This window comes from Diospyros lotus, chromosome 11, assembly GCF_014633365.1.
Source record: "Diospyros lotus cultivar Yz01 chromosome 11, ASM1463336v1, whole genome shotgun sequence".
NCBI classification, from domain to species: Eukaryota; Viridiplantae; Streptophyta; class Magnoliopsida; order Ericales; family Ebenaceae; genus Diospyros; species Diospyros lotus.
The window spans coordinates 32948176-32968302 of NC_068348.1; the positions used below are offsets into that span (position 1 = coordinate 32948176).

Sequence of the window (20127 nt, forward strand, 5' to 3'; positions counted from 1 at the left end):
TTATGCACGAGATTAACACTAGTTAGTATATCAAAGTTAAGGCTATTTTTGAAAATTTTAGAGGGAGAGGAATGAAAGGTTTATAAATAAAAAAAATGAAAATAAAGGAAATAAAATGTAGTTTAATTTATCTTATTAAAATGTTTCAATGAGAAAAGATAAACAAATCATATGATGTACGAAAATGTCCTCGAAACATTGAAACGCTTAAAATGTTGAAATATATTTTTAGGTTATTTTTATAATTTTAAAAACATTTTAACCAAAGTACAGGAAGGAAGGAAGGAAGGAGGTTAGAGAGAAACTTTTCAGCACAATATTAACTCCAATTCAAGGCTGCCCTGCCCTAGTCTCTGTCTCTCTGACCGTCTCCTTGTCATCGTTCCCCCTTGCCGCCCGGTTTGCTCGGTGCCGCCGTTGATTCACAAACGCAAACTGGGCTGAGCCGCCCACTTTTACTAAATTATAATTAATTACCTAGAAAAGAGAATTATAAATACTGCGTTGGCATCCGTGTTGCTCTTCCGTTCTTCTTCTGGCAGCGTAAACAGTGCAGAGGGGAGGTGCCATTCCCGGTCTGTGTTCAGTCGGATCAAAATCTCTCTCTCTCTCTCAAATGGCTGATTTTCTGAGTTCGACTCACCGAGCCAAGTGGATCTTCTCTCCCCAAGACCTGGTACCAACCTACCTGCCACCTTCACGCGCAGGATTTTCTGTTATTGCTTGCAAAATGGATGAAGCTTAAGAAAATGGTTTTATTTTTATTAGGACTCTTAGACCTCAATCGTAAATGTAGAGTTGTGACATTTAATTTGGTTTTCTTTTCTCAGTTTATTGGCAACCAAAAGGGGAATCGTTTCATATTTATGACAAAAACTTGTTTAAGATAAATTTTCGAGTTGTTCCTGACTCTTCTGACTTTTGGTGAATGATTTCGAACAGAAGGAGAAGTACAAAGCTGCTAATCAAAGAGCAAGGCAAACGCTGGAGAAGGTATTGGGAGACTTTTCACTCTTGCTCCATCATCAGTATATTCTAGGGTTCTCTGTTTCAGTAGTATATTTTTTGTCCATGTTACTATGTAGGACTCGACACAGATTACAGTATCAACATTGGTTATGATTCTTGATAGTTGTGTTCACATTTCAACATTGCCAATCTCTGTCTCTCTCTCTCTCTCTCTCTCTATTTATTCTAGATGTAGTTCAATTTATCAATCTCACTATCAAGCTCTTAAGACCACAATTTATCCATCTTGGTATTACTTTCCCACTAAGGTGCAAACTTTTATATGCATTCAAGCCTGTACCTATGTGCACTAGCATACATTTATTCAAGGTGATTTTTCTCTGAATTCAATTAAGGTTTCCAATAGAATTTGAGTTAGGTCTTAAATTCCATGCATTGAATCCACGAAGCCCGTAACAGTGGTCTTACTTGTACCTGATTTTATGGTCTTAACAAGCAGTCCTCCTTGAGAAGGTATAGTTCCAGTACATTAAGCTAAAATGGAGCATATTTCATCCTATAAACTTTTGTTTTGGTTTTATGGAATATGAATGAAGTTACAACTGAAGTTTTGTTGTCCTTGGTAAGGAAATGTAGTCTAGGAATATGACAAGAGATTTACCCACTTGTTCATTGTCAACTAGAACCAGGTTAAAGCGATCTAGGAACAACATGATTGGCCTAACTCTTTAATCATTTTACACCAGAATGTGTTCTTTGTTAACATTATTCATATTCCTTTTTCTGTTCCTCTCAGCATGTGTCTGTAGTCATCCCTATTCTAATATGCCGGTACATGTCAAACACGCACATACAATTATGTGAAGTCAAATTGTGTTGGCAATCATCCGTTATCTCCTCTTTTTTATGTTTATTTGTCACACAACAGTTACATTGTCTTGTATCTCACATCAGTGTCATTCTTCAGAAATCCCTTATTTATAACAGTTTGTTAAATTGCCTTCATTCCGCCTGAAGCAGGTGTGCATGCTTGAATGCATGTGTCATTCTGGGGTTGCCATGTGTGAAAATAGTCATTTGAATGCCCCAAATCTCTCTGTCCAAGTGGCTATGGGCCAAAGTCCCTCTTGTGGAGGGATAATACTCATGCTGACTATATGTAAATATTGTATGTACATATGTATGTATATGTACAACATACACATGCACTTATAGTCTTATACTATATATATGTACATATATGTTTGGTATGCTTATGTATTTTGAGTCCAAATGACACCTCTTTTGGGGTCACTTGAAACCCTCTCATTTTTGGGTCAAAACCCATCCTTGGATTTGGACCTAAATCCAAATATTTTCTACAAAGTTGTAGCTAATTATTGGATTTGGGATTTCAAATCCCAAATGATAAATGATAGCCCAAATTACCTCATCCAAACATATCCTCACTCTTTACACTTGAACTCTTTGCTAACTTTTCTTTTTTCTGCCGTAGATATTTGTGCATATGTATATTTTATGTTTGATTTATCTTGTTACAATCATTTATCAGTTCAAACAAATTCTTTATGTTGGCACATCAAGAGACTGTTAACCGGTGACATTAATCATGCAATATTTTATGAAGTATGGAGCAACAAGAATGGAAGTAGATGTTGATGGGTCGTGGTCATATCCTGAACTTCAAACTGATACAACTGATACAAAAGAGAATGGTAAACATTTTGTTAGCTTTAAAATTTGTTGGGTATAAATTTATTTTTAAAACTCTTTAGTTTCAGATATGCAAATTTCTTACTATTCTTGTGACTTCTGTTTTTCTTTTTTGAGGTCAGCTGAGAAGCATTCTCGCCCGAAACCACTTAAGACTGAAGAAGAACAGCTTTTACGGGCATTCTATGAGTTTAAGATCCAAGATGTATGCGATGCCTTCAAGTTCCCGCGAAAGATTCAGGCATTGCTCGATTCTTTCTTTTTTGTGTGTGTATTTAGTTTTTTTTTCAATTTCTGCTTTTTCACTTTTTTTGGGGGGGGGGGGGGGGTTATATCTTGGTTTAAAATTTATCTTTCTGAAAATAGTCCACACTCTACAGGCAACAGCTCTGATTTACTTCAAAAGGTTTTATTTGCAATGGTCGGTTATGGAGCATCATCCAAAAGACATCATGTAAGATTTATTCAGATCTACCTCACAATTATTGCCGATTGTTTGGCTGATGCATGTACAGTGCACTTTGTAGTCTGGAATTTCATCACATTGAGTAGGCTACAAAAAATGAAAGATTATTACTTGTTTTCCTTGAGTCAACCTATATTATAAATTTGTAATCTTTCACATGCTATATGTTATCCTTATAGTAGCTGAGTCTTCTCAATGATGCTTTAGTTTGAAAAGAGATTCCTTTGATTGTTGCTAATTCCAAATTTACTGGTTTGGATGCACCCAGGTTAACATGCATATATGCAGCTTGTAAGGTAGAAGAAAATCATGTATCGGCAGAAGAACTTGGCAAGGGGATTGAACAAGATCATCAAATGATCCTCAATAATGAGATGATTGTTCTTCAGGCATGAACATGACCTACATGCCATTTTTCTCTTATCTGTTTTTCATGTTAATTATATGAAACAATTACATTCCATTTGCAGAGTTTAGGATTTGATCTTATAGTTTATGCACCATATCGTGCACTTGATGGTTTTGTTAGTGATATGGAGGTCAGTTTCTGCCCATGATTTCCATTTCCTACATATATCAGAAAAACTTGACCACTTTTTTGGATGACCATTATTTATTCTTATGGTTCTATAGGAGTTCCTCCAAGCTACAGAGGAGCAGCTTCTTATGCTTAAGGTAACTTTATTCAGTCCAATTTGATATGCTTGTACTCCTACTATCTGTATCTGATCCTTGAAATATGTTAAAATTATGCTACTAATTAGTTTATTACACTCTGATTAGAAGAGTGTTGATGTTGATGATGTAGAAAACAATGGAAATGCATGTCACCATGGACCTGTTGTCTCTGTGACTTTGACCTGAAAAATATAATATGCCAAGGTGATTATTTATTTATTTTTTTTGCAAAATTAAATACTTAGATTACAAAAGAATGGACTATCCACTTACTTGGTTGGGGAGGGAAGGCATGTGTCACACCCCTAACTCCCCAAGTGATGAAGAGGCCTGCTGACCACCCAGGCCTCATTATCGCACCTGTCTTAAAAGTAGGACCACGTTCTCAAGGTTAAAATATGTTTACCCCACACTATTGTTGATAAGAGGTAGATTTAGCTTTTGGTCCTAAAATAGGGCATTTAAGGTGTAAGAGTCGGTGGAGTAAAATATGAGTAGAGGATCCAGATCAAGGCAAATGATGGGGTTTGTTATGGCTTTGACTGAGGATGAAGCATTGTATGGGTTCTTTTGGCTTGAGTTATTATCTCTCAAAGGAAGCTTGAGGAAGAACACACAAGCATCCCGCGAGTCATCTCATGAGGCTGACTCATGATCATCTCTTAGGTAAATGACTAGTCAGTTGCCATTGAGAATCAAGTTGCAACATCATAGAGGACAGCATGAAGTGGAACTTTATTATCTTTCTTCCATCTGTTGATAAGAGAATGTGCATCCACAAGAACAAGGGCAATTGGCAGAGACCAACCTAGAAAAGGTAGTATTTTTCTAATTGGGGGGTGGTGCTTATTAAGAGTGTCCTCTCTAATCCTCATACACACTTCTTCTCCTTGTTCTTAGTTAGTTGGAATCAGGTTTACTGTCCTTTGGCTGGGGGTGTTCCTTGTTAAGAAGTTGAGGGTCTTTAACAAGGCCTTGCTTGGGAAGTGGTTTTAGAGGCTTGCTTATGGGAGAGCTGGATTTGGTCTCCAGGTTGGAGTTGGTCTTGTCATGGCGTAGGTTTGTTGAAAGGGATCATTCAGGACACATTCTTTTGGTTTTTGGTTTGTTTCCTAGGATGTAGGTAGCGGGTTGTCTGTTAGGTTTTGGCTAGACAGTGTAGCCATCAACCATTGTGTTATCTATTCTCAGCCTTTATAGTTGGCAAGCAATAGATTGGCTTCTATTGGTGAGTTTTTCCATTTTATGTGGCTTAGCTGTTTGGTCTCCCCAATTCAGACCTAATTTTATGATTGGGAAACTGACTCATACAGTTTTTTTTTTTTTAATACTTCAAACAGTAGGGTAGCGAGAGGATAAATGGCTTGTGTCTATGAAAGGATGGAACTTTTTGGTTGATCTTACTATGATGCCTTCTGTGATAAAGGAAGAGTAGAATTTATCTTGTGAGAGTCAAATGCCCCTCCCAAAGTGGCTTTTTGAGAACCCCGAATAAATCCATTTTGAGAAAGTTGAGCCAGATTGCGACTGTGAATGGTGGTTTCAGCATAAAAAGGGTGGGAAGATTGCTGAATTATCTCTTCTGTAGCTTGAGATATTTAGTGCATGTTCATTATTTTAGGTGGACAATGGCTGATACTAAGGTCTGTGATGAAGTTTTTGTACATGTGTGTCATGAACCCTAGGTTCATGACAGGTTTAGAAGGTAATCGGAAAGAATTGGGGAAGTTAGATAGGAAGAAATGGGAGGAAATCAGGGAAGAGTAGAACAAAGAGGGAAATTGAGAGAGAGATTTGAAGGAAATTGGAGGGAGATTGAGAGAATTCAAGAGAGGGAAATGAGAGAATTCATTCAACAATTCAAATGATTACCCTCTTACAACAGTGGCTTATTTATAACCTCACAGCCATTGCACCCATGTGCAATACAACTATAATTCTAGCAAGTATTATATCCCTATTACAATATTGCCCCTCTATTGCTCCTAAGGACATGACAATTCTCCCTGCCTTGAAACATTTCTTGTCCCTAAGAAATGCCAAACCTCCATAGCTTCTAGTATGCTTTTTCCTTCTCTTCCACAGCTTGGATGGAGAAGTTTTGAAAAGTCTCTGTATGCATAACAAATTTGCAGTGGTTCTCACGTCCTTTAATATTTCATCACCTTTCACAACAATATCCGCAAACGTCTTTAAATGTAGCAATGTAGAAATGTCAGGTCTAGGAGTTGCTGTAACATTAATTTCCGTCATCACCCCATCCCTCATTGCAGTAGGCAAAAATCCCAATTGGCCAGCTGTAGCAGTAACACACAAAGCCGCAACAACTTTGTTCTCCACGGTCAAACTTTTGACTGCTGAATCTATCTTCCTTAGCTTTCCTCCCATTATAGCCGTTCTCCAAAATTCCTCACAACTTTGAATCTGTTGCAGATGAGGGGAATGCCAAATAGGGTCATAACTCATAGGAAATTTCCCTTGGCTAGAAGAAAAATCATCATCTCTCTTTTCAATGAGCCTGTCCTGCTCTCCTGAAACGCCTGTCTTGGTGTTACCTTTATTCCCACCAACATAAAAAACTGGTTTGCACCTTTTGAATTCTAGTTTATATCTTTGGAAATGACAGCAACACGGTGACACCGCTTAGGATTTGCAAAACTTCCTCCTGCTGGTGCTGTCTTCACCCTCTCGTTAGCTAAGGAATCCTCAGCATTATCCGAAACCATAGGCAATGGCACAGTATCCTTAGGAGCTCCACCATCAATTCCATTTATGATAGAATTATGACTCGGGACACCATCCGATCCTTTCGTCCCTGCTCTAGTCACCAAAGGTAACGAATTGGCCTTGGTTTCCTCAGTCATTTCATCAAATGCTGCCCCCGTTTCCTCTCTTAGCCTTTCGGTAGTAGTTCTACTTTTAACTTCTCAATCAATGCAACGGAATTCCCTTCAACACTACGGGTTGTCGACATTGATTGAGCCTGTGTCTTTTTGAGAACAACTGAACCAATTTCAGATCCTTAAGATCTAGAGATGTTTATCTCCAATTCCAGAAATCCCTTGTTGCCTCCTCCTACTCCTGTCCTCTGATTAACTGCATCAATCCCTTCTTGTTTTGGGCTTCCGTGATTGTCATCTAGTCCATCTTCACCAAGAACTTCTTTTCCAAAGGAACCAGGGTGTTCCTTAAATTTTTCTTTTGCCCAACCATATTTTGGATTAAACCTCCTGAATTACTGTTGTTGCTGCTAGCACCGTTGTTACAGTCACCCCGACTATCCTCTTCATGAACTTATTTTTCAAAGGAATTGAATTTTTTCTTTGTACCTGCTATCCCAACCACCAGATCGTTATAACTTCCCTCTGGGTAATGCTTTTCACTTTCAAAATTATTCCTTATTTTGCAGTCATCCTTCTTGTCATTGCTGTCTAAATCCGAATACTTCTTCTTTTGTCCAAAATCTAAAGTAGGCAGTGAATCGGTCTTCCATAATCTTGACTTCTCCTTATGTGGCTTCATTTTCATGAACTCATGAGGAGAATAAGGATTATTTGTAGGATCTGGTAGCTTCTTTATAATAATTGGATCAAAATATTCTTTGGAAAGCAAACAAGTAGGTAGTCTAACTTGATTTTGTTTGGCGAATATTATCATACACTGGTCCATCATCCAATTTCTGAATTCATCCACAATTTCATGCATGTGCTTGATCTCCTCTTGCAATGGATCGACAACACTATCTAACTTTTTTTCTACTGTCGATTCTACAAATCCAATACTGTTTTGCCTCTTCGTCATCTTTGTTAACACTTCCTGCCATTGAGATTCCTTGTGCTCCATCTTGATATCATTTGCCATCAGAATTCAGATCGTTAGTGGATAATCAATTGCCTCAAGGATTGATAGCTGAGAAACCACCTCCGTTGGAATTAGTGCCTGAATTCATTTTCCTCCACTTGCAGCTCGCACCACCTGCAATTGATCAACTCAGTTGTTCGATCAATCCTACGACTGCTTCCTGAAACTCCTACTACAACTCGATCAACCTCATCTGATTTGCAACTAGTGTTTTCTCTTATCTGTAATTAATTGCCAATCAGGACTAAGCAGTCGCAACTCACAATTTCCTAACCCAACCCGATCTCTGGAAATTACTATAGTCGGTTACTATGGATCAACTATCGCTCAAGATCCGCTTCACTATGAATTAACAATCTTCAATTTCCCTAGCAAAATGGAATTGCTAGGCAATAGGTTCGACTCCACCTCCTGGCTTGCTTGCTACCAAAGTCTCCTATTCTCGCCTCAAACGCCTTTCGACTTGGAAATTAGCAGCCTAGGGTGTCGGAACTCACAAGCCACGAAGTCGGAGGAATCTGTCTCTCCGAACAGAATTTGCCTACAGTTTCGAGCCGAAACTACTTTGCAGCGATGGAATGGAGAATCAACAGCCTGAGAATTGTTGCAATTGCCACCACCAATCAAGACTTACAATGGCCGCAACCCATACCTAATCACCGTCCAATGGCCAAAGGACCTTGGCTCGGCTTTGGAATTCAAGCAACTCTGTCTAGATCGCCATTGTAGCAACTGCCGGCAATCGATCCGCCGAGAATCAACTTCTTGTGATTCCCTCGGTCCTTCAAAGTCGCCTTCAACAACCTAACTCGCCTCCGACTCTGATTCTAGGAGTGGCGAATTGCAAGTGTTGTTTCTCTTCAAGCTGAACCTGCTGCAACAATTTCCTCGATTCCCTTGGTCCTTCAAGTTGCCTGGTTGCTTTTGAATCTCGGTTTCAATCAATCCTTGTTTCCTTCCAACTGAGGTCTGAAATGCGGAAAGAAAATCACCACTCGAACTCGTTTGCTACTACTGTTTCCGTAAATGCCTCTGCCTCGTCTATACGTCGAGAATCGATTGAAATTACAACCGAGGAGCGACTACTCTGATACCAATTGTCATGAACCTAGGGTTCATGACAAGTTTAAAAGGTAATTGGAAGGAATTAGGGAAGTTAGATAGGAAGAAATGGGGGGAAGTTAGGGAAGAGCAGAACAAAGAGGGAAATTGAGAGAGAGATTGGAAGGAAATTGGAGGGAGATTGAGAGAATTCAAGAGAGGGAAATGAGAGAATTCATTCAACAATTCAAACATGATTACCCTCCTACAACAGTGGCTTATTTATAGCCTCACAGCCATTGCACCCATGTGCAATACAACTATAATCCTAACAAGTATTATATCCTTATTACAATATTGCCCCTCTATTGCTCCTAAGGACATGATAATGTGGAAGTTGCCTTGCCCAAGTAGGACATACTAATGTGTTTGAAGATATTTTCTCTTCTGTAGCGTGGAGGATTTAGAGGAAAATGAATAGTAAAACTTTTGAGAGTGTAGAGACGCATTTATTGTTTTAAGGGAATATCTTACCTTTCTTTTTCCCTGTGAGAGGAACTCCTTTTCTTCCTAAAGTCTTTTGTTTATTTTATGGAATTTATTTGTTGTACTCTCCCCCCTGCTTTTCTTCTTCTTCTTCTTGTATGGGGTTCACCCTCTTTAAATGGTTTTTTTTTCTTTCACTATTGTATTATCAAAACCATCATCACTGTCCAAACCTTTAATCTCACTAGGTGGAGTTGGGTATATGGAATCTAGCTCTCCAATTATCTCTATCCATGCCATGCCTAACTTCTTCCAGTCCATCTGCATTCCTTACAGGTATTTATAATCATAATAAGAAAAAGGAAATGGTTATTTCTTCTTTCTACTTACAAAGGATTTGTTTACCTATTGAAGAAAGAAAAAAACAAGTCTAGCTGTAGAGGATGATTATGACTCTTTTTTGGTAGCCTTGGCTCACTAATACAACAACACTTAGCTGTATATGATATGCCTAGTTCAGTTCTATTGGAAATTTTCTTCCTATCTTTATGTTCCAGTGGTGGGTAACTGTTACCTGCTTTCATGTTTGTGCTCCTGAGAAGAAATCATGAAATAATTGATTTTCAGCTTGTTCATTACATGTATTAGTGGCAGAGGCAGTGGGAACTCTTTCAATATATCTAGTTTTGTTTAATATTTGCTGTTTGCCATGATAAACACATGGAAATATGGTAACTTCAACCTTTTCCAGTTTAATTGCCAGCACCTCCTCCCTCACCAAAAAAGGGAAGATGAAAAGAAAGAATTGAATTTAATAGGTCTTTTCCTACTCCTGTATTGTGCTTGAGTATTTATATGATGTTCAATGTATCTGTAGGATATAAATGCTACTGCTAAGGCAGAAACAGATAAAATCATGCGTACAGATGCACCACTTATGTTCCCTCCTGGGCAGGTATTTATTATTCAAGCTCCCTCTGTTCTTAACTACTTGTTTGCTTTAGGTAATTCAAAATTTGAAACTTTATGTTGTATTGTTTTATTTTTGATAGGCAATGAACAAAAAAAGAAAAAGAAAAAAAGAAGTGCCAAAGTGGCAAAATCCCAATAAGCAAGCCTGTGGATGAGGGGAGAGAAAACCAACAATTAAATTAAAGCTTTTTACAAGGCACTTCATTTACTTTCTAAACTTTCAATAACTCAAAGTCTGCAAACGATCATTTGAACTGTAATCATTTCTCAAGCCTCTCTTCCATTACACACATTATTTAGTTTTTGGGCCATAACATCCCTAGCATTTAAACAACAACATCCCTAGCAAAAACAACAACAACAACATATCCAGCCTTTATCCCACTATGTGGGGTCGGCTACATGAATTCTAGACTTCCATATATTTCTATCTTTGTCATATCTTCATTGAGGTCCATACACTTCATATCAAACTTTAATGTCTCCTTCAAAGTCTTCTTAGGTCTGCCTCTACCTCTTTTTTGATTAATTGTTCCATTTCATCAACTCTCCTCACAGGAGCGTCTCTTGGTCTCCTTCTCACATGACCAAACCATCTTAGTCTAGTCTCTCTCATCTTCTCTTCTATTGGCACTACTCCTATCTTATTACAAATAACTTCATTTCTAATTTTATCTTTTCTTATATGGCCGCACATCCATCTTAACATCCTCATCTCCGCTACACTCGTCTTTTGCTCATGTTGGTATTTGACTGCCCAACATTCTGAGCCGTATAACAAAACTGGTCTTATAGCTGTCCTATAGAATTTTCCTTTCAATTTTAATGGGATTTTACCATCACATAACACCCCTGATGCATTTCTCCATTTTAGCCAACCTGCCTTAATTCTATGTGTGACATCCTCGTGAATTTCTCCATCCTTTTGAATCACTGATCCCAAATATCGAAAATGGTCTTTTCTTTGTAAGATTTGGTCTTCCAATTTTATTATAACATCCTCCACTCTTGCATTTTTACTAAATTTACATTCCATATATTCTGTTTTCTTTCTGCTTAATTTAAATTCCTTAGATTCTAAATTGTTTCTCCATAACTCAAGCTTAGTGTTCACTCTTTTTGTTTCATCCACCAACACTATGTCGTCTGCAAATAGCATACACCATGGCACCTCTGTCTGAATATCTTTAGTAAGTTCATCCATTACTAAAACAAATAAGTATGGACTTAGTGCAGAACCTTGATGCAATCCTATTGTAATTTTAAACGGTTCAGTATCCCCTCCGCATGTTCTGACCCTTGTCTCTGCACCATGATACATGTCCTTAAGAGCTTGTATATAGGCTATTCGGACTCCTTTTTTCTCTAAAACCCTTCATAATACTTCTCTAGGGACCCTATCATAGGCCTTTTCTAGATCTATAAACACCATATGTAGGTCATTCTGATGATCCCGATACCTTTCCATTAGGTGCCTCAGTAGGTATATAGCTTCCATTGTTGACATACCGGGCATGAAACCAAACTGATTTTCTGAGACCTCTGTTTCTTTTCTGAGCCTCTGCTCTATTACTCTTTTCCAGTTTCATGGTATGGCTCATTAACTTAATTCTTCTATAATTTTCACAGTTTTGAACAACAACATCCCTAGCATTTAAGAAAATAAAAAAAACTTTGAATCTTGTGGGAGTCTAAATCACTCATAGCCACCCTCCAATTCTTCAAATGCCAACTTGGAAAACTTTTCACGTGAAGGAGGGAGGGGGGGCAAGGCCCTGCCAATTCCCTCTGCCACTCTGATGGTAGCATTAAGATTTAGATGTCCAAAACCAACAAAGAAATGCAATCGTGCAGCTAAGAAGATTGATCAAATTGGTGTGTTGGGCTTGCCACGAGAATTAGGAGCCCTGATCCAGGGCTACTCTAGTTGACGCAAATTCAAATCTGCAAAAGGCCCGAGTCTCCTTCCCAACATACCCTGGGATAGGAGAACATAGGTGCAAACCTGAACTAGTCTTGGCAACTTGTCTTATTTTTTCAGATCCTAAGACTAATCTGGTAGTAGGGTTAGTGCATATTTTTTCAGATCCTTCTCTTGATAGAACAGTTTGAGGCGTTCCCACCTAGTGCCACACGCTATGCTCACATAGGATCACAAGCCTCAATGTCTTCCAGAGAAGCTTTCCATGAATATCAACTTCTTGTTGCCCACCCTCTTCTCCTACAATGAGGCCGAAACTAATTAATGCTGATTGAAGCTTGAAAAGCATATTCATGAGGATCCTTTACTACACATGCATAGAAAGAAATTAGCTGATAACTCCCATAGGAAACTTCCAGCTTTTTGTTTTGTATCATGGCTTGATTAATTAACAATATAATTAAATTGTTCTCATCTTGTACTTATGTGTTTCCCTGTGGTGTAGTTGGCATTGGCTGCTTTGCGTAAGTCAAATGCAGTGCACATGGTTTTAGACTTTGAGAGGTTAACAATCTTTCCTGAAGCATTTATCAATTTGATTACTGCTTTCCCACTTCATTGATTATCTGAAACTGGGGAGTTTCACCAAATTGTATTTTTCTTTGCAGATACCTCTGGAGCATTTTGTCACGCCAGCATTCTTCTTCCACACACCCGATTTCTGAGCTCACAGTTTCTCTAAATGCCATAGACTCAATGGTACAAACAAATAATTGTCATAAATCAATGAGGATGCAAGTAGTAGTATTTAATTGTCTTACCAAGGGTCAATGTAGCATCTGCATTTCACTTGCACTTGGTGACTCTGCTGTGCAGGTAAATAAACTGGAGACGCCAACTGCAGCAGACATGAAGCACATTGATAGGAAGCTTAAGTCTTGTCGGAACCCAAGCTCCCATGACAAGTACTGTGAATTAACTAAATACTAAATTACCCTACACATTTGATGTTGGATTAAAGTGAGTTTTTCAGCACAGCAGCAGCCGCTGGCCTTCTGATCATGTTAATTTGTTGGTTTATATGTAGGAGTAAAAAACGGAAACACCGATCCAAAGAGGGTTCAAACCAATTGCAGCAAGCATAGCTGAGCCCATTGTTGCCAGACTGACTGCATGTTATTCTTATGGTTGCAAGCAGAGCATCAATTGCTGCTTCATTTTCCACCTGAAGCAGGTGGTGTGGATGTGGTCTTTACCTATTTAATTTAATGAAATGAAATGGCAAAGTGACTGACTGATAATGATATATGTAAGGTGTGGATATGCTGTTCTGTTTTCTTGTTTTTCTCTTTTGGAGCTGGAGCTGGATATTAGGATGTAAAGTGTAAAGGAAGCAAGCTTTTGTTTTCTTTTGTTTCAGTAATCAATATGAATTTTCATTTTCTGTATAGTTTTGAGACCAATGAAAGATTTAGTGGTAACTAATTTTGGGCAATATCGTTGGTATTGACCAATATATATATATATATATATATATATATAAATTGAAATAATATCAAACAAATTTAATTATATTTAATGATCGGTATGATACATACCACTCGAGTATTAGCCGATCTTGAAGGATATTAACAAATAGAGTGTACGCTATTCAATTTTTACAAAGATAGGGAATTTGTGTTAAAAAAGTTTTCTTTTAAAAATGGGGGGTGGATTGTGTAAAAATAAATAAATAAATAATTATTAGTCACGTTTGATGGTAATAATTTATTTATTTTTTACTTTTTTAGATAAATATTTTTAAATAAAAAAATTTGATATAATAGCGAAGTTATTTAAACATTAATTAATTATAATTTAGTGGTCATAATTTTAAATTTTATTTTTTAAACAAAAAACGTGACATAAATCACACGAAATGAAAAAGAAAATCTAAAATATATAAAGAAAGTGGATGGATAATGAACGGTCGAGATTAAATGGATGCATTTTAATTTACTATATATGGGGCAGAACAAACAGAGTAGTGGTAAAAAAGAACCCTCTATAAACCCTAACTGCGCCTAGTCCTCCTCCTCCATTTCTGCTCCCCTTTCCATTCCTCATATCTCCTCCCCAGTCGCTCGCTTCAGATAGAGACTCTCTCTCTCTCTCTCAACAATGGCGAGTGGTAGTAGTGCCATTGAGCCGAAGCACAAGGAAGAGGAAGAAGAGGAACCGACAGAGACGACATCCGCGGCTGCGGCGGAAGACGAGGACACAGGAGCACAAGTCGCGCCCATCGTCAAGTTGCAAGAAGTGGCGGTTACCACCGGCGAAGAAAATGAGAACGTTCTTCTCGATCTGTTCGTCCCCACTTCTCTCTTTGCTTGCTTCCCCAGGACTCTGTTGAAAAATCTCTATTAATTGTGTTCGTATTTTCCTTTTGGGTTTTTGTTTTCGGGGTTGTGTCTGTTTGTGATATTACAGGAAGGCGAAGCTATATAGATTTGACAAGGAGGGAAATCAGTGGAAAGAGCGAGGCGTTGGTACTGTGAAACTTCTCCAGCACAAGAGCACCTCTAAGGTTCGCCTTGTTATGCGCCAATCCAAGACTCTTAAGATTTGCGCTAACCATCTCGGTCTGTCCATCCTCTCTCTCTCTCTCTCTCTCTCTCTCTCTGCATATATGTGTATGTTCTGATCATGTTTGTTTGTTTGTTTTGTGGGGTTTAATCTTCTGTTATAGTTATTCCTTCCATTTCGATACAAGAGCATGCTGGGAATGATAAGTCATGTGTTTGGCACGCCACTGACTTTGCCGACGGAGAGTTGAAGGAGGAGCTCTTTTGCATCCGTTTCCCTTCGGTTGAGAGTGAGTTATCCGTCTAATTATCAGTTCTCTGCCTAATATTAACTCTGGATTAGTGGTTTTGGATTCCCAACCACAATTTGGTCCTGCCCATAGGTATTTGACAGAGAATTTGATGCAGTTATGGGCTTCTGGTAGCATTTAAACAACCCTAGTAATTTAGATGTTATTATATATTCCTCTATAAAATCATGACTGCACATGCCATTATACTTGTCCATGTAAACTTCAAACTGCCTGTATGTTCTTTTGGCATTCTGCACAAATCTGCTGCATTGCTAAATACGGTAAGAGAAGGAAGATTGACATTAGTTGTTAAATTGTGCTCCATAGGGCTTTTGTGAAGTCGGCTTATCATATTATGCTCTTTTGTTTCTTCTGCTAATTATTAAACCACTATTAAATTGATGCTACATGAGCTTTCATGAAACAAAGGAAGTCATATGGGTGGTTTTGTTATTGATTCAAGTTTTTCTGTATGAGAGTAGATCATTTTCAGTTGTTTTATGAATCATATTTTGTTTGTTTTGATCAAATATATTTGTGGTAAAACCATATTCAGGAATGTGCTTGCATAAAATATTTAGCTTAAACTCCAGCTGTTATTAACTCAAATGATTGGGTGTTGGCAACGTATATGCCCCTAGGGTAATTATGGTCTTATGGAGTGATCGGTTCTTCCAGCTAATACTGCTGCACTGAAATGAGTTGTGAGGACTTTAAGAGAAGACCTTTATGGGTTCAGGTGGTTTCTTCCTAACTATTCCTGTGAACATATGTTAGAAGCATCTAATGGCCTGTTTGTTTCAAGGTTAAATAAGTGGTATTACCATTGCTGATGGAACAACGATGCTTGGGAATAGTATGAAGATAGGATTAATTTGTCCCACTTGTGTAAGACAAATTAATGCCGTGTCCCTCCGTGGTATAAATTAGTCCAGGGGGCATGGGATTAAAATTTTGGTCCACCTTCTCGCTCCTATCTCTTCCCGTTTGCATCCTATCGGCTTCTTTGATCTCACCTGCAGGTCTTCTTCAATCCCATCTTCTACAGGCTGCATCGATCATCAATGCCAATCGACTCAGTCAACTGCTACTGGCCACCACTCTTCCTTGGTTCTCTCCCCCATCTCCAACAACCACTGCCCCCGCCTTCTCAATCTCCCTCTTGCCTGTGATCTCTTCCTCTGGTCAACTGCCAAGGCATTTCCCCCTCCTCGTCGTTGTCCTATCCTTCTTCTAATTTTTTATTTTTCAGATCAATCTGAGTTCATCTGAGATCAATGAATCATTTTTGCTGGTTTCATCTGATGAAGATTAACACAGCATTCAGTGTTCATCTGAGATGAACCCAGAAAACTGGGGCTCAGTTCATCAGATGAACCGAGAATGCAGTGTTCATCTTTATCAGATGAACCCAGAATCATCTGATGAAAAATCAGATGAACTGTTTTTGTGTTTCTTAAATTTTATTTATTTATAATATATATGTATATGATGAAAATATATTTAGATATATATTTGTAATTAAAATATATTTTATGTAATTTAAAATTGTATTTTTTATAATTATAATATATTTGGGCAAATTGGTCCTTTTGGCAATTAATTGGTAGTAATACCTCCTTCACAATTTAACATACCAAACATAAGATAAGTAATAACTTTACGTTATACCTCCTTTACCAAATCTAGAATAATATTATTTAGCCCATGACTATTTTATCCCGCCTTTAACCTTGTTGAATCACTAACCCATCTACAAAGCAAATAGGCCGTGAGTTCTTAGTATATGCTTGTTTCCTAAGTTTGAATTGTATCATGGCTCTTGTTGTAGGTTATATGTCAATTATCTGTTTCTCCAATTTATTTCCAACCAATATGAATACGTGGCCAATATTATCATAGCACAGCACAGTGATACTTTAGTGTTTGGATTTTAGTGATTCAAAGCCATCTAAAGTCTCTCTCTCTTTTTTTTTTTAATCAAAGGTTCTCTTAGGAGTGAAAAAACCTAGAAATCAACCAAGATTTAGGGAGAGCAGAGTTTTGCCATGAGAAATGTAAAAGGTGATGATACTCAAAAAGGTTTGCTGCTTGTAGTAACGTTGCTAGGATAACATTGCATAATCTTGATGAAAGCCACGTTAATGAAACCTTCTCCAAGACCTAAGTTCACCAATATCTCTCACAATGTGGGGCAGGGGTTTGAAATGTTGTGGCTGTTAAGTACTCAAAAAAAATAGAGATACAAAATTATATCCATTACTAGGGAGACACCTGGACTTCTTAAAATGCTTACAAGTTTAAATTTTTGAAACCTGCCATAGAGTCGAGTCAACCATTGGTTTTGGCCAATGCTTATTGCACAGATGTGTGGAATATGTCTTGCGTGGAAGCTTTCCATTTTAACTCTTCCTCAAAGGCCATTTACTTGTTAAAACCTGAACTCATTGTTATCCTTTTTTACTTAAGTTCATTGTTTTTTGGATCATTTTACTTAAATGGGAAAGCAACATGTTCTCACATAGAAATACAACTGCATTTATATCTTTTCTCCATTCTTTATTTGATGAGATCTTCTTCTCCCAGACTGTAGAACTTTCAAAGAGAAGATTGAAGAAGTTGCTCAAGCCCAAAATGAGAAGGCTGGAGAAAGTGAAGAAGCTGCCACAACTGCTGGCCTTCTGGAGAAATTGAGCGTCGGGGAGAGAAAGGGTGACGAAGAGAAAAAGGATGCTGCAGTGGAGGTGAAAAAAGAAGAGACTGTGAAGCAGGACAATCCGGTTGATGAGAAATAGAAGGGCTGGTCGTGACCTGGAGTCTTGAATGGTCGGCAGATCAAGTAAATTTCAAAAATATCGTAAATTTTTAATGGCATGTGATGATACATGTTTTAGTTTCTTTGAGGTGTGAGTGTGGCTCCTTGGGGCCTTTTTCGGGTGGGCTTGGATCTCAAATTTGATCAGCTATGCTTGCAGCTGGAAAATCACATTGGTGGTTCAATATTGCGACAATATTATAAACTCCTCTAGAGCTGGTACATTGTAATATTTGAGGATAATGTTTTTGTTGGGGCGTATTACCTGTTTTGGCGATCATCTCTTATAAAGTTTTATATAGGGTGTTAATATTCTATTTCTTTATTACATGGTTTTTCTTAGTGGAGATGGTTAAAGTGCAGAATTGAGCTGCTCCTACCCTTAGGAGTCTTGCAGGCTGCACTGCACCTTGCACCTTCCGTGCGTGGAGAATGAAGACATTTTGGTGAACTTATTCTTCTTGGTTCAGTACAAAGAACACGCTGTTTTGTATTTTGTTTGATGTTGCCGACCTTAGGAATAAGGTTAGGACAAGCAAGCAGATTGAATCAAATTTGCCAAATTATAATGCTGCTTTTACAATTCTGAATCCCTAACAAAAAGCGAAAGGAAAGGCAGGCCAATTTGTTTGGGGCTAATACCGACTGAATTTTCTTGTGGGATGTAGTAATTGCTTCTGTTGTTCTTGCACGCAATTAAAAAAGCTCACATTGAAATATGGTGGTTTCTTATATCACGGGACAGGAGTCTAATAATTAATATATCTCGCAGTATCATATAATCAGTAGAATGGAGATGGCGCCCAATTAAATTCTGACCAGAAACTGCCACAAGAGAAGGCATTGCCAACCTGGGCAGCCAGAAATCGGGTGCCGACACAGCTTCCTAACCGCCACCTACTGCTTCTGCTGCTGCTACTTCCGTTAAACTAGCTTTTTCGGCCCCAACTAAAAGTGCCACTTTAAACCTACAAATTAAATCCCCTATTACTGGGATTTTATGAAGCTTCCTCCTGTACATTTCGATTGTGCAAGCCAGACGCCTCAACTCAACAGGAAATGCAGCCCCAGACCAGACCATGGCAGCTTCCAGCCCAAAACTAACTCAGGCTATGCTACCACCCAACACCTGCCTTGCGCATTTTACGTTTCAACCAAATGGCTTTTGAGGTCACGGCAGCATTGCATCCCCACTCGATGCATCCATCTGTATATCTGTTTCCTCCTCAGCTCTCCCTTCCTGGGAATGCCCTGCACAAGCCACATATGGTATGTAAGACTACAACCCAACAGAACACGCAAGAGTAGGCCACAATGGAAGCATGCATCTAGTTATACCAAATATGGAATCAATAGATGGACGTTTTGGTGATGTACTCCCAGTAACATCTACAAGAATAAACAAGCATACAATATAAGCTGTCATACCATCAAAACATAAGCAAATATGCAACACCAATCACATCCCTTAATCCTGTAGAAGGAAATAATATTGAGTAGCTTGCTGTTTTCTAATGTATACAGGTGTAATTTGTTATGCTGTTATAATTAGGTGGATGTATTAGTTAAGTTGTTGAGGTTTCTGCTGCAAGTTGCAACAGTTTGTTATTGAGGATAGCTGGTATATAAATGTCCAGCTATGCCTTATTTCTGTATTGGTTAATTCATTCTCCAAAGTTCATTTTCTACGAATTCTTCCTTCTCGTTTCTTTCTTGTGTTTATTTCTGTTTTACACCTTGAAGCTCTTGCTTCAAATCCCACTAGGTAAGGCAACTATGGGCCCATATGTGAGAGTAAATATCAAGGCTGACACATCATAACAAGTAAAAGAAATCAAATTTAACTTAAATACTTTGAAACAGCAATGGAAGTCATAAAAATGAAAGTGCTAGTCCAGGACCAGAAGCTCAAGATTGAGTAGGAATTGCGATAGATAAATCTATGGTAGCATGAATTGCTATTATGTGCTTCCATACGTTGGTGTGAATGCTATAATGGTTGCTATGCTAAATCAAGACTTAAGCTTTTAACTCAAGGAATAACTACAAGGTATGGAACAGAAATTAAGACACTAAAGGATGAGATGATGGATTTAAAGAGGTTAAGGGAAAAAAAAAAAGGATTATCACAATTAAAGTTCTTTTTAAGAGAAAAGACTCTAAATGTTGCCAATAGATATGCACCCCACAAGTTGGATTGAGAGAAAAAGACAACTTTTGACTGATTTCAACTTATACCTAGAGGAAATAATATCATCATAAAAGATTACTTGGATAGTCACCTGAGTAGAGGAGTAGATGAGTACAGAAACGTAGATGAAGGTCCTAGATTATGAGGAAAAAGCTAT

At 38.1% G+C, this 20127-nt stretch overlaps 3 protein-coding genes across 6 annotated transcripts in view; 2 read left to right on the plus strand and 1 right to left on the minus strand.

Annotated features, from left to right (window-relative positions):
• The first annotated feature begins 332 nt into the window (after positions 1-332).
• Positions 333-13557, plus strand: LOC127812552 (cyclin-H1-1). 2 transcript variants are annotated; one of them, XM_052352973.1, is made up of 13 exons: positions 333-676; positions 943-993; positions 2522-2684; positions 2805-2923; positions 3063-3136; positions 3417-3537; positions 3619-3687; positions 3782-3823; positions 10092-10169; positions 12613-12671; positions 12776-12866; positions 12984-13072; positions 13195-13557. In XM_052352973.1, the coding sequence occupies exons 3-13, from the start codon at positions 2579-2581 to the stop codon at positions 13250-13252; spliced, it is 906 nt and encodes a 301-aa protein (XP_052208933.1). In that variant the 5' UTR covers positions 333-676; positions 943-993; positions 2522-2578; the 3' UTR covers positions 13253-13557. The 2 variants fall into 2 exon arrangements, with proteins under 2 accessions (XP_052208933.1, XP_052208932.1); XM_052352972.1 differs by having other exon boundaries at positions 335-676; positions 2597-2684.
• A 587-nt stretch (positions 13558-14144) lies between these two features.
• LOC127812553 (ran-binding protein 1 homolog a-like) lies at positions 14145-18094 on the plus strand. The gene is made up of 4 exons (XM_052352974.1): positions 14145-14452; positions 14577-14728; positions 14836-14961; positions 17551-18094. Exons 1-4 carry the CDS (start codon positions 14268-14270, stop codon positions 17757-17759), a joined length of 672 nt encoding a protein of 223 aa, XP_052208934.1. The 5' UTR covers positions 14145-14267; the 3' UTR covers positions 17760-18094.
• A 223-nt stretch (positions 18095-18317) lies between these two features.
• The window catches only part of LOC127812550 (uncharacterized), a 32681-nt gene continuing 30871 nt past the window's right edge, over positions 18318-20127 (minus strand). Inside the window, exons 11-12 of one of the 3 annotated variants that reach the window (XM_052352971.1) lie at positions 19118-19168; positions 18318-19030 (exon numbers count right to left, since the gene is read on the minus strand). In XM_052352971.1, coding sequence (XP_052208931.1) covers positions 18951-19030; positions 19118-19168 — 131 coding nt within the window. In that variant the 3' untranslated portion in view covers positions 18318-18950. The remainder of the gene's footprint in view (positions 19031-19117; positions 19169-20127) is intronic. The other 2 variants (XM_052352969.1, XM_052352970.1) reach the window with 2 other exon arrangements.